The 14588-nt window shown below is 26.6% G+C and overlaps 1 protein-coding gene across 1 annotated transcript; it reads right to left on the minus strand.

Annotated features, from left to right (window-relative positions):
* Positions 1 to 5839: 5839 nt before the first annotated feature.
* LOC107449438 (uncharacterized) lies at positions 5840 to 14541 on the minus strand. Its single transcript, XM_016064955.4, has 2 exons — positions 13373 to 14541; positions 5840 to 7450 (listed from the first exon to the last, which is right to left on the minus strand). Exons 1-2 carry the CDS (start codon positions 14387 to 14389, stop codon positions 7196 to 7198), a joined length of 1272 nt encoding a protein of 423 aa, XP_015920441.1. The 5' UTR covers positions 14390 to 14541; the 3' UTR covers positions 5840 to 7195.
* Positions 14542 to 14588: the final 47 nt, after the last annotated feature.

Genomic DNA, 14588 nt, shown 5'->3' on the forward strand with positions numbered 1-14588 from the left:
CAGTTAAATACTCAGATACTTTTTTTTAATTTGTAGAATGACCAAAACAATATAAAAGCACTAGGAAATAAAATTTGCTAGGAATAACTAGTAACGTTTAAAGATAATCCAAGAAAAAATAGTAAAAATTAACAATGTAAAAATAATTCTACATCACTAAAATAAAATCTCACTATTTCATTAGAAATCGCTAATATAAAACCTCTGTCTAAAAGACTTGCATGAAATATAAATGTAATAAAAGTTGGAAAAGGAATCATTTCTCAAAAACAGTTTCTGAAAATTCTAAGGGGTCTGCAGTAGAAAACAAATTGATTGGACTAACCTAGTTCCTGTTGGAGAGTGTTAAATTTCTCCTGGTTGGGAATTGCTCAAATATAAGCCAAAATCATTTATGGGTAGTAACATGATAAAATAAGATCCAAAAGTTCAGACAAACTAGGCAATAAAATGCCCAGAGTATGTAGCATGGTGATGGCTACTAATAGAGTTTACTTATATGAAGACTAGACAAAATTCCGTTGTGTAAGTTAAATTGAATAAAATAATGATTATGTTCATGTGAGATTTTAATTATTTGTGTATTTCTTAAAAAATAGCAAAACGATGAGTGCATTAATCACCTTATAGTGTATGTCTCTCACACTTTAATTTGATAAACAAACATAAGATATTCGTTAGATATTCTTTATTGAAAGACAAATAATGCAATAGATATGCATCATCTTAATACAAATTTGACTACAAGCGAAGTGCATTCACTTCTTGTTCATTTGTTTTACTTGGTTACATATTAAATTATTCATATAAAAGTATTTTTATAACACTATTCTGGAAGATACAGTATATTAAATACACAAGTTCTGCTCTATACAAAAGTGAAAAGCTATAAACATCAAAACAATTTTTCTAGTATAAAAATTGTACATGCTACAATATACTTTTATTCTTTTTTTACAGTAAAAGTTTACCATCTTCAGAGGAAAAGATTTTAACTAAAAACTATCTACTTTTAAAAACTATTATTCTAAGCAGATATGTTTACATACATTTAAATTCACTTTTTTTTCAAAACTTTATCTTAATATTGACATGACTAATAACTTATCATAGAGAATATTATTTTATATTTTGTTAAAATATATTATGTTTTTTTTTTACTTAATTTTTGCAAGAAAAATAAAAGAATTTTTATACGTAAAAATTTTAGTTTTTCAAACCAAAAAATGTCAATGAAATAAAATATTAAACTTATAATTATTTTTTAATTATATAATACATGGAAGAAAAATAGTCATAATTGTTTAAAGATAATTTTCAAAATGCTCAATATTTATTGTTTAAGAAGATAATAATAGTAAATTGCATTTTAACAAATTTGGGACTCATAAACGGGTTTTTTTTAAATTTATTCATTTGAGGACATTTCGAAACACTAGTCTAAAACTTATTTAAAAAAATAATGCTTATCATATTATAAAAGATTGCATAGATAACCTTCGCACCAATCTCTGCCTTCCAAGTGTCCTACTTGGAAGGATTTATTGTACTATTACAATATGATTGCATATCAAATATATTGCTACGTATAGGTATAATAGTAAATAGTTATTAAGCATTTTTAATTTCAAAAGCACTTAAAAAAAAGTTTATGTGTAGTCTTTGCCTCCGTCTTAACTGATCAAGTATTTCTTATTTGGGCAAGTTTGGATAGAAATTTTCATCACTATGTTTATAACAGGTGAAAAGACATCTTTAGTTCAGTCAGTTGAACTAAACAGTTCATAAGCCTATAATTCAGGGCTTGAAATTTCAGTTAAGGTACTACCCAGACAAAAACAAAAATTTTACCATCATTTTCACTAAAAGTTAAAACAATTTTTAAAGTTTTAACAAACATAAAGGACATTTTGGTGATTAAAACCACAAAAGAAGGCAGTAACTGAATCTTATATTTATTGCAAAATAATAACTTCAAATAAAATTATGAAGTTCTGTTATCATGCACACATCATTAAAAGTCATGAAAATATAAAAAAGTATCAGAAAATTAAATTATCAAAAATGTTCCCTGACTTTTAACTCTCCAAGTCTGTATACCTTTGCCTTTCAGCCTTAAGCACCATTTGTCAATTGCCAACCTAGGATCAAACTCTGTTGGAGGCAAGGTTGGCAAGTTTCTGCCGAGGTGGTTAACACCACTGGTAGAAACTGGTTAAAACTGGCATGGCAGAAACCCTTTTCTGCCACATTTGTGGCAGAAATTCAGAAAATGACATAAAAGTTAAGTACTGAGATTGACATACAATGGATAATTCATAGAAATGTTAAACAAAGTGATCAGTGAAATTGCTGTTTACATTTATGAATCAGTGAATCTAACCAATTATATTACCTCTTACATACAGCAAAGATTAAAACTGTTACTGTTATAATAATTGGATTGTTGCCATGCAAATTATGTCTTCAAAAGAAAAAAAACTATTTGAAAGTAGCTCTACTGAGTTACATTAAGAGTTAAATGATAATAATTACTGAATTTCAGAGTTTAATATAATAAACTAAAATTTAGTATTTATATTTATTATTACATTTCTTTATTTAATATAAATATTTGATATACTGCACTGCACTCTTTATATTTAATATAAACAAAATAATATATATTTACAAACAATGAATTAAAAAGTTTGTTACAGTTACATTTTTCAGTTTACTTAAACAAAATGTCATTAAGCAATTACCAGAACTGATAAAGAAGTTTTTTTAGTTTCTGCCAGTTTTTGCCGGTTACAACCAGTTTCTGCCACTGGCATGGCAAAAACCAGTTTCTGCCGGCAAAAAGCCAACCCTGGTTGGAGGTGCAGGGCTGATTGTGTTCCGGAAAAAATCCGGATTTCCGGAATTTTTGCTATCAGTGATCCGGAAGTTTCCGGAGATCGAAGGTCCAGAAGTTTAAAAAAAATCATTGATCACAGAAGTTTCCGGAAATCAAATTTTCAATGGTGGAGCTTAAAAACACAGTTTATTTTATTTGTTTGTAAGGGAAAGCCAGAAAGATACTTTACAAGCTTATATTCATGATTAATATTAATTTTTTATCAGTAAATAGTTGTTATAATCATAAACTCTAGAAAGAAAGACATATTTGTAAATTTTAATTACTTCTCCAGATCATCATAGGTATGTGTAAATGGTATAGGTATGTGAAAAATTTTAAATATATTTTGAGTAAACTAAGAAATATTGAGAAAAAGGAAAAAAAAACCTTGTTTAAATGTTTTTCTAATTTTTCAATTTAAACTGTTTTTTTTTTTTTTTTAAACTCAAGAAATTTTTCCGGAATTTTGACTTGGGCTCACAATCACCCCTGGAGGTGTCAATTTATAGAATTTCTAAGCAAATCATCGAGTGTCACAGACATCAAAGAATTTCTGTTAGCTCTCTTCAGACTATTGTGACATACCCAAGTTGCTAATTGAGCAAAAACACTAATTCACAACTAAGGAAAATGTTTAATAGTTAGATTTAAAATGCACCATTTTACAAGTCAAAACTTACTTGCATTTCTAAATATTTGGTCGCCAGTGGCAAATAAAACTTTCAGCCCTGCCAAAATAATTTTTTTATAGATTAGAAAGAAAAAAAACTAATTTTATTAAATAATAAATAATAAATTAATTAGAAAAAGTCCTTATCAATTGCAATGGTTCAACAATAAAATATGAATGTTTATCAATATAACAGCAAAAAATAAATGCTTCATCATTTTAAACCATGATTAATTTTATGACACTAAAAACATGCTATTATATTACACTTTAAAGTTAAGCCATAAATGAACGCTTAACTTAACAGTGAATAAATAAATCAACTTCTCTTTCAGAACTTACAAAAAGCATTTTAACTGAATAGATTTTAAACAAATTCTCTAATAATAAATTAAACACCACTAAATGACAATTTTTTAAGCCATTCAATACTAAATAATTTATTTCAGAAGCATTTATAGAATTAAATTATTATTTATAGTTAGATATATTTATAGCTATATTAATTATTATTTATTTTATATAGATCATATGGAAAGTTCCATTTATTGCATGGAGAAATAACCAAATCCTTCCTTGTACTAACTTTCAATTAGTAATTATATGATTTAACTTAAGAAACAAACAAATTCACATGAGATAGAATGCATTCAATAAGGAAAATATTAGTTATAGTTATAAGAGATAACAAAGAAGATTAACATATTTTTAAAATTAATGTGGTAAATAATAACATCTAAAATATCTTTTTAATCTATTAATTTAAAGGATTTAATGAAAAAATATTTATTTTACATATGACTTATATTTACACTTTAATGTTTAACTTTTACATAATACTCTTTTTGGCCCATAAATACAATCAATTTTGCATCATAAAAACATTTTTCACACAACATCCACAAAAGGGATATATTTACATTTTTATATACTGGTATTAATTACATCATCTAAATACAACAAAAAAAACAGGTAGAAATTTGTAGATTATGTATCTATAAAAAGCACAAGTATAATACATACTTAACCCTCTAAGTGTTAGTCCTTGTACGAAATTGTACCAATATGCACTTCTTTCCCACACATTAACATGGGGAAACATTTTTGATGCAAGAAAGGCACCAGTTTAAAGTACAGAAAAAACTGGAACTAACACTCAAAAAGTTGATAGACTAGCATATATATCAAATAAATGAAACATAAAAAGGCAATTTCTTATTTCAAATGAAAAACTGAAGTAATAAATCTTGAGAAAATATATGTAATAACTTAATTGAATTAAAAATAAATGCAAACTAATGGAATGCAACTAATAAACTGTGTACACATGTATAATTAAAGTAAAAAAACAAGGTGAATAAAATACAGAAATGAACATATAGTTTCAGTTTTCTAAACAAGAACCTTTTTAGTGTCTTAAAACCAAAATGGTGTCTTCACACCGAGGAAGGTTTTTATTAGTGTTTTGAAAAATCATTGGTGTTTAAACACTGAGGGTTATTTTAGAAAACCAAAACTATAGTTTGTCCATTTCTGTATTTTATTCACATTGTTTTGTACTTTAGAGTATATAACAACAAAAAAAAATCTATCCTTTTGGGCATGCATAGCTGTAAGAAGTAAGTAGATAAGCATAATACCCAAAGTAGATAAAATAATACCATGCATATAAAAAAAAATTTTAAGAAGTAGCTGAATATGAATTTGGTATATTTTTAAACAGCAAATAAACTAGTTTTATACTGTTTGTTACATGTTATTTCACGAATGTAATAAAATTATATTGAACGCTTTCCTTATGCAGAATTCAATACTGAAAGACACTAAGAACCATATTTTTAAACTTTGTAGTTGAAAAGTGTAATTCTACACCTGGGGTGTAAAAGAAAAAACACCTCACTATTTTAGCTCCTATCACTTGATGTAAATCTCAATACCATTTGTGATTTATAACTTAGACTTGCTTTAAAAAAAAATTAAAAAAAACAATTTCCCAACTTATTTAAGTTGATACACATATTTAAATAAGCTATTAAAATATGTTAAATTTAAATTATTTTAATCTCAAATTTCAGAATATTAACTATTCCAGTCATTAAAGATGATTTTTGAAATATACCAATTTTACACAATGTTCTCAGTTTTTGTTCATATCCTGTAAAACATAAAGTCAATAAAAAAAAAAAAGCTAGACTAATTAATTTTATTAGAATTTAGCCAAAATTTATAGATAGTTTTTTTTTTTTTTACAAATTTCCTGTACATTATACACAGAAAAAAGTAAAAAATTTGGGGGTTTAATTATCAATCTCAAAACTCACTTATGTTTATTGTTGAAAATTTTAAATACGTTTTTTTTTTAATTTATTATTCATGAAATTTCATGTGTTTAAATTCAATTTAGCTTAAATCGGAACAAAGTTATTTAGATGACTTACAAGCAAAAAATTTTACAGTTGTCAATATTGTATTAGGCTTATTTTATGTAACATATCACAGAGTAAAATCAATTAACTATACAGAAATGGCAAAAAATATTAGCAATATATAGATAAGTAAGAAATAATCTTAATTATCATTTTACATTTTTACTATATTATATATATATATAAACGAATCTAAGATGAAATAACATTTAAGCACACATTTTTTCTTTAAATAGTAATCAGAGAGACCATTTTAGCATTATTTAATAAGAATATACTACTCATATGAAAGATTTGTTTCTTATTAATAAATATGTATTTATTTGACACATTACACTGGCCTCAGGTGAGAAAAACTATTCAAAACAGATAACAGCAACGAAAATAAAATGTAAGAGCTGCCTGTGCTAATATTCAATTTTACTTAAAACTTCACAAATAAAAAAATGAACACAGAACATAACTTATTATCATAAAAAATAATGAAAAGAACAACACCAAAAAAAATTATTACATTATGAAATAAATTTGGTAATATATATACAGAGGTGCCAACTTTTCAACTAACTTATCAATAATTAGAAGACAATAACGCAGAAATACAGATATATACAGTTAGCCTTGAGAAATTTATTAGATGTATAAATAGTAATACAATTATGCATGAATTATGAAGTAAAAAAAGTTACACTTAAATAAAGGTACTATTAAAAATTATACAACAATGGAATTTTATTTTTTATAATAAAATGATACAATTAAATTGATTACTGGGTATCAATGTCCTAGTTTTTTGGTTAAATTAGAAATAGCCATTATTGTCTTTTTATCATCCTGCATTTAAACTACTAAACACTTTTTCTCACAGCATTACAGATTTGAGTTTACATTCTTTTACTTTTCTATAAGAGCAGAAGATTAAGTTTCAGAATAGCTTGTAGGAAGAAGGAAAGATAAGATTTCTCTTTTTTTCTCCTCTTCTATCAAATCGTTTTTGTTTTTACTTATTGCTTTTAGAATTGTTTAAGGAGTTAAAAAAAATAATAATACAGATTAGTTTCAAACAACAAAATTTCAAAACTCTTGGTAATTAAGGGGAAAAAACTATATTTTATCACTCAACCCTAATATTGAGTATGGAATTGCAATAATTATAAATAAATCGTAATAGTTGGCAATTCTGTAAATACATTCACATCATAAAAAGATTATCATAATTTAAGACTTGTTCATTGCTGTCAACGACTGTGAGCGTAATACTGAAGAGTTGGTTGGCTTAACACTTACAGCACTGGAACGTCCTGATGAATGCATTGATGTTCTACTATATGACTGAGTTGAGCTGCAAGGATATGAGGATCTTGAAGATGCTCTAGATAAAACACCAGATGACCGACGGTCATAATCTTGAAGCAAATGTAATCGATTTAAATCTCTGGAAGGCTTTGCAGATTCCAATCTTTTCAACAAGGCCTAGATAAAATAATTTCAAAAATGAAACATTTTAAAAGTTACATAACAAGCTGAAAGTTATTAATTAAACAATAAATATTATTCAATAAATTTAATTGATGTATAAAAAAATCACTAAAATAAAATGTTGTGTATTTAAAGTGTGACCTTTTACTAATTATAATTTTTGTATTATAAAGTTGTTGCCATGCATGCATCCTTTTCTCCGAGCAAATACAAAGTAATACTATCAGAACCAGGGTTGGCAAGATTTTGCCGCAGGTGGACAAAACCATGGTAAATACCGGTAAAAACCGTCCTGGCAAAAACAGGTTTTTGCCAAGCAAATTGGCAAAAACCTATATTTTCCAAGATAAGAGGACAAAAACACATTTTTTGGTACAAAATTATTCCTAAAATTGAAATATATACAATAAATATAAATAATTACAAAAAAATTAACAAATTTATTATTCCATAATTAAATCATAATGTAATAATATATCATTTTAGTAGTTTGAAGCATTATTGATTGGAAAATTTGCGATTATTCTCTTTTTCTCCAGTGAAATGAACTTATTTTAAATATAACTATAATTTAAAGCATAAAATATCTATCAAGATGTGTAGTTAATTATTGTACAAATAATAATTTTTTATAATATAATAATAATATACAAATAATAACATTTGTTTATTTGTAAAAAAACATTTATTTAAAAATTCTAAAATGAAAAGAGGTAAAAAACTTTCAATGTTTTAACCCACTGACGGTTCTGCACGTAAAAAGTCGCATTTTAACCTGCAGTCTTCTCTGCATAGCAAAACCGGTTTTCCCATGTTAATTGATAGGGGAACTGTGTGTAGGGGAGAAACATTCTCCCAATTTTGCCCATTTCCTTAACCGCCAGTGGGTTAAAAATTATTGCCTTTATATTAATTATTAATATGCTAAAAATAATTTTTTCATGTAATGTATCAAAATTATTATTCCTTATGATTGATTTAAATTTGTTTCAAGTATTTTGTAATAATATTTAATCAGCAATTTAGATAATTTGGTTTTTGCCGGTTTTTACCATTGTCCTGGTAAAAAACCCTTTTTGCCGGCAAAAACTCCAACCCTGATCAGAACTAATCCAAGGTATTACTTCTGATAATATGAACACAACTTAAAAATGTTTTTCCTACTACCCTCTATTACACTGTAATTTCATACTTTTTATTCTGGCAACTTAGTAATGGAGGGGAAAAAATTTCTCTTCTCTCTGTACATGTTCTGTCTTGTGTTTTATTTTGAATTTTCATGTTGTTTTTACTTGAAATTTACTTGAAACGTGTTTAAAAATCTGTCTCTTTTAGTGATATAATATTTTTATTGCTAATTTATTTTTATTGCTATAATGATAATATATTTTTATTATAATGATAATATATTTTTATTGCTAATTTATCTTCTTCTAAGTTTTCATTAATTTTTATAAGGTTTTAAAAAAAAATTATTCTTTTTTCTGTTTAAAAAATATTAAGTCTTCTTTGTTAATTGTTAAAAAAATCCTTTTAAATAATTTTTTATTATTTTCTCCTTTATTCTTTCTTGTTATCGACATTCTTGTTTTCTTTATGCATCTTTTAGCCATATATACACAGTTGACACTTAATATGACCCTCGTGGTCCTGGCAAAAAAAAAGACATTATGATAAGAGGTTGTTATAATTTGAGTACACAAATATATTTTGAGTACAATAAATATTATCCAATACCATACACAAAGCTAAAAGTAAATACTTGACCAATTGTAACAAAACAATATTTTTAAGAATTTCATAACTAACTAAAAATTTTGAATAACATAACTTTTTCTTTCTATGGTTAACATTAATTTGTATATAAAAGTTCCCTTTGAAATAATACATTTTTAACTGCCATTTTCGCTACAAAACTCAAGATAATTGCAAAGACTACATATTTTAACTCGGAAATAGACAATGCAAAAGGATTGGCATTTAATAAAAAGAATTAATACAATTTTCAAACAAAAAAAGTGTGATTGCTAAATTTATATGCTATGAAAAGAAAGTTATACAGATTATGAAAGTCAGGGGTCTGTTTAGAAGAAATTCGGGTTCGTTAACAGACCCTTCACAAAATATCTTTTCATAAAAACGGACCCTTCACAAAATATTTTAACTTAAAAACGGACCCTTCACAAAATGATTTTTCTTTTAATTGGACCCTTCACAAATTTGTTTATCTTCATTATTGTTTTGTCAATTGAATAGATCCTTCCCAGGGCAGAAAACAAGAAAAATGGATGTAAACCAATTAAGTTTTGTCTTCGGCAGACAATTCTTCCATTATTCATCCGAAAAGAATATTCTGCGTTCAGCAGTATAGGCTAAATACCAAATATTTGTATGTTGCATCTCTAATTTAAAGGCAGCAATTGCTATTTATTTTTGAAAATTTAATTTTTTTTTATTATAATTTTACAGTGCTGAGCATAATCTTGTATCTATTTACAATTTAAAAACTCCCTGAAAAAGTTTTTTGCAATAACCGGACCCTATTTGCACAAGTTCATAAAAGCAGGACCCTGGTTGAAAGAACATGAGTAATTTTTTCACAATTTCACAAAAAACGGACCTTTTACAAAATGTCTGAACAGACCCCTGAAAGTACTACCATCTATGATCAAGAAAAATATTAAAGATGTCATGTACTAATACTCTTCCTTCAATTAAAAGAGAATACAAGTTTTATATTTATTCTATGATAACAACATCAAAGGATTTAAATATTTTTTTAAACTTTTTTCTAAATAAAATAAACACAAATAATATATTGGAATGAATGGTTCAGTGCAGACATTTTAATGTCTCTTGTCTTGTCATGATGCAATCACAAGATTGTCATGTTCACATGATGCAATCTTGTGAATAGCAAATGTGACTTTATGCATCGATCGTCATTATAGAGGAGTGAGTGTAATGCAGGTTGTGCTAAGGAGCATAGACTACAGATTGTAAAAATCGCACTACATATTGTTCTAGAACAATTTACCTTTTTATTTCAAATTTTAATAAGATTCTATTAAAATTGAAAATACAGGTTAAATAATGATCTTCTTGAAATCTTTTCGTAGCACTTCCACTTTAATTTTATCTATAATTTTTTTCTCTTGCAAGATTTGAAATACTCATTACTATACTTCAGCGACCTTAGATTTTACCAATTAAATTATATCTTATTTAAAATTCTTTGGAGATAATAACCTGCCAAATTGTCTACATTTTCGTTTCTGAATAATGAGTTTAATGTTAATACATAAGAAATAATATTTTTATTACATCTTTTTTTTATTTTTTTATTTCTAATTAAGTTAATTTCATTTTCTTGTAGAATTTTAATTAATATTGTTCATTGGATTTCATTATGATTCAACCAATAATGTATTCTATCATGATTAATTTTAGGTGCAAGATGAATTCTAAACCTTTTGAATCAGCTTTTATGAGGTAATGCAATTTTGGAATTTACCTATTCCTTTTTACTGTAATTTTGTTTCCTTTATTTGTTCGTATATGGGATAGTGTTCCTCGATAAATGGGGTATAACCTAACTGAATAGACTTTCTATAAAAAAAAATTTCTATTAAGTATAGTTAAAAACTACTCTTGTCTGGGAGAATAAGCCCTGGAATATTGGGGTAAAATTCAATCTTATTTCATATCTAGGAAAAATTATAGCTAATTTTTATAATGCTTGGTAAAGTAACCAATTGTTTTGAATAATATTGTTTAAATAAAAATAAAAAAGTGGCAGGTAATAAAATCAGATGATTTGATTGGTTTTGTTTAAATACATAAAGATATGAAACTTGTTATGCCATAAAATATCTGGGCAAACTAATAAATATTATTGCATATTTCTAATAAAATTAACCAGAATAATGGGCAAATTATAAATAATTTTTTGTTGTAAATAATTATTTCTTGAATATTGAATTTAGTTGTTAATTTCGACACACAGTTTGAATTTACTTAAACACATTAATTTATATAATATTAATAGATGTTATTTTGTTTATATAAGATATAAATCAATTTGTTTAATTTATTTTATATTATATTTTTTTATTCATTTATTTATTTATTTTTTGCTGCCTATCCCAGATTTAAAATTTTATTTGTAATAAATTTAAGAGGTCAATTTATTTTAATAGGATTACACTTAAATTTAATTGATTAAATAATTTTTGTTAGTACCTAAGAAGAAAACAACTCTACTTGATTCTAAACTCTTTTGTATTTCAAATATACATTGTACTAGATTTAAAACAGTAATTTTCGTTGATTTGACTTTTGCACAAAACTGTGCCTCCCTATTTATCATGAATTTAAATAAATACGCAATAAGAAAAATTATTGTTTGTTTCACTTTGTCATCATAAATTTGCCTTTGAACTGTTCCTTAGACTTTTCTAAAAATGAAAAGGTAAGTAGTATTGTTTTTAGTGTATTAGATTTCTCATGAGAAATACTCTGTAAAGTGAATGAATCTTTAGTCCAATTTTGTATATTAAATAAATAGAATCTTATTAATACAACTAATCAATTGACTCATTACAAAAGTTCAACTAGGTTATGCCAAACAATCAGCAACAGTTCTCTCCACTAAATTTATGCTATACCGATATTTTAATTATTTGCCTGTTACTTTTAATTGCTACCAATTTTGATTAATTGATTTACTCAGAGGGAGGGGAGAGAGAGAAGAGATTAAATTAATTTAATTAAGAATGAAAAAAATAATGAACTTCAGATTTATTGAATTTTATTCTGTGCATTAGCTGTAAGTACATAAAACGCATAATATATGATAAAAATGCAAAGAAAACAAGAAAAGAAATAAAAACAGAGGGAGGGATTTCCATATCGTGATCTGTGGCAGAATAATTGCAAAGTCTTGGCAACTTCCGGACAACAGCCAGCAAGAAAAAAAATATCACAGAAAGGGACAAACTCGAAAGATATAACTTGTAGCCACTCACATGGCATAATTTTTTTACAAAAATTCACAAGTTTAAAATCTATTTGGCAATTTCAATTGGCCCGACAGATCAAGATATGGAAATATCTCAAAAAGAGAAAACATTTTTTTAAAATATTACAAAAATTAAAATTAACTATTTGACACAGAATTTTTATAAAATATATTTTTCAAATTTTCATACCTTTTTACATTGTTTTGTATTATTTTAGGTCAAAAAAAGTAAAAAATATTATATAAACCTTTTAATAATTTATAGTTATAAAATAAAACATGAAAAAAAAAAAATTTTTTAAATAATTTATAGTTTTAAAATCCCTTTGGACCTTTGAAATATACAAGGTACTGATATGGAAATACTGGAACTGCTAAGGGCCGTTTGAAATTGTTTAAGCACGAAATCCAAAATCCTTAAACCTGATTGGTTATGCGAAAGTTGGATTTTGTTAAAAAAGAAGTAAAAGGGTTTATTTATAGCCATTTATACTTCTGATCTCTTGCTGTTGGAATCATTGTCATTATTACATTTTTTAACTGTTATTTCATTTTTAATTCTTTTTTTGCGCGGTACCGGTTGCAAATGGCGAACAAATGGAAAATTTACATTTTTTTTTCAATAATCAAAAAGCAATGTTGATCCCAGTAATAAATGCCAACTTGATGAGATTTCAAAAATTCGGCACGAGAGGGGGCTAATCTAGGATTTTACCTCAAAATTTTGTATCATAAGATATCACCAGTCAAATGCTATATATTGTTTATAGAACTCAAGCACATAACAAACAAGGAATTTAAGATTAATGAAAGAAAAGAAAATTCTCTGAAAAATCTACTCAATTGATATATCAGATGAGATAAAATCAAATAAATTCAGATTTCAGGAAACTCACCAAATTGTCTAATTCTATCTGACGTTGTTGTTTGTGTCGATTCACTGTTGCTGATGAGGATACTCTAGGTGAAGAATTTCCTAGTGATGTAACTCTATTTTGTTGAGCAATTATCTTCTTTAACAAAATTTGGTTATCATTATCGATTCGACGCACCTCCTCATTTGTGAAAGATAAATTTTTTCGGCATCTGGCATTGTGCGTTAAAATAGGACTTTTACATTTCCTCACATAACTCGAATTTATGTTTTGTTTCATTTTCAGTCTTTTCATAGCTCGTACAAGTTCCTGAATATCAATAGTGTCACATTTAGGACATAACTTTGTATCAGACATGCTTTCAACATCATCAGTAAATTTCACATGATCCTTTTTTATTTCTGAAGAAATATTCAAAGGAGGTGATAGAGTTTGTTCTTTATTAAATTTACTGGAATTGGGTGTAGAGCAATGGAAAGGTGATGGCAAAGGACTAACATCAGTCATGGAATCTGATTCCCCTTCATTTAATTCAAAAGAATCAGCACTCACTGAAGACATGTCTGATTCAGACTCTGACATGCTCGAAATAGAGCTGTCATCAGATCCATCATCATCCTGGAAAACCTTGCTTTTAAAACGTGGACTTACAGCAACTTTTCTATTTGGCATAGAAGGACTCTTTCGACCGCATTTATTATCTTTGTAATTAAATGGAGTAGGGATGACAGTTTTAATAGTTTTCTGTATTGCTCCAGTGGTATTATCGCATGATATGGTTATAACAGGTTGATTAAAATCATAGCTTGAAGCAGAAGGAGACCCATTGGAAATAATTGCATCTTGGTTTAAAGAACTGATTTCACAAGCAAGCTCGGAACAATCTGCGCCCAATGTCATGTGATTGACTTCAGTCAGAACATTAGATTGCTTAGCTGGAATGGAAGAACTATTACTTTCGTCAAAAAAATCAAAATCAATTTCTCCCTGTACATCTAAATCTGCTTGAGAAGCTCCTAATCCGACTCGAAGAGACATTGTTTCATTTGGAAAGCTTGGGAAACAAAACAAGAACAAAAACAAATAACAGGACCATGACCTCAAGCTATTTTTTCTTCAGTTCAGTTTATTTAATATTTCGCTTCATTGCCAGATCTTAAATTATAAAACATATTTATTTGTGGCGAAGTTAGCGAGCTCTAGTAGTGAAAATTTAAACAATATTGTGTAATATTTT

Source organism: Parasteatoda tepidariorum, chromosome 1 (assembly GCF_982258835.1).
Source record: "Parasteatoda tepidariorum strain Cologne lab strain chromosome 1, Ptep-v5.0, whole genome shotgun sequence".
In the NCBI taxonomy this organism is placed as follows: domain Eukaryota; kingdom Metazoa; phylum Arthropoda; class Arachnida; order Araneae; family Theridiidae; genus Parasteatoda; species Parasteatoda tepidariorum.

Bases quoted from the DNA above. Each gene is read 5' to 3' on its own strand.
- LOC107449438 (XM_016064955.4), bottom strand. From the start codon at position 14,389: ATGTCTCTTCGAGTCGGATTAGGAGCTTCTCAAGCAGATTTAGATGTA. The intron at 7,451-13,372 runs GTGAGTTTCCTG...TATTTTATCTAG, and splicing joins AGATAGAATTAGACAATTTG to GCCTTGTTGAAAAGATTGGA.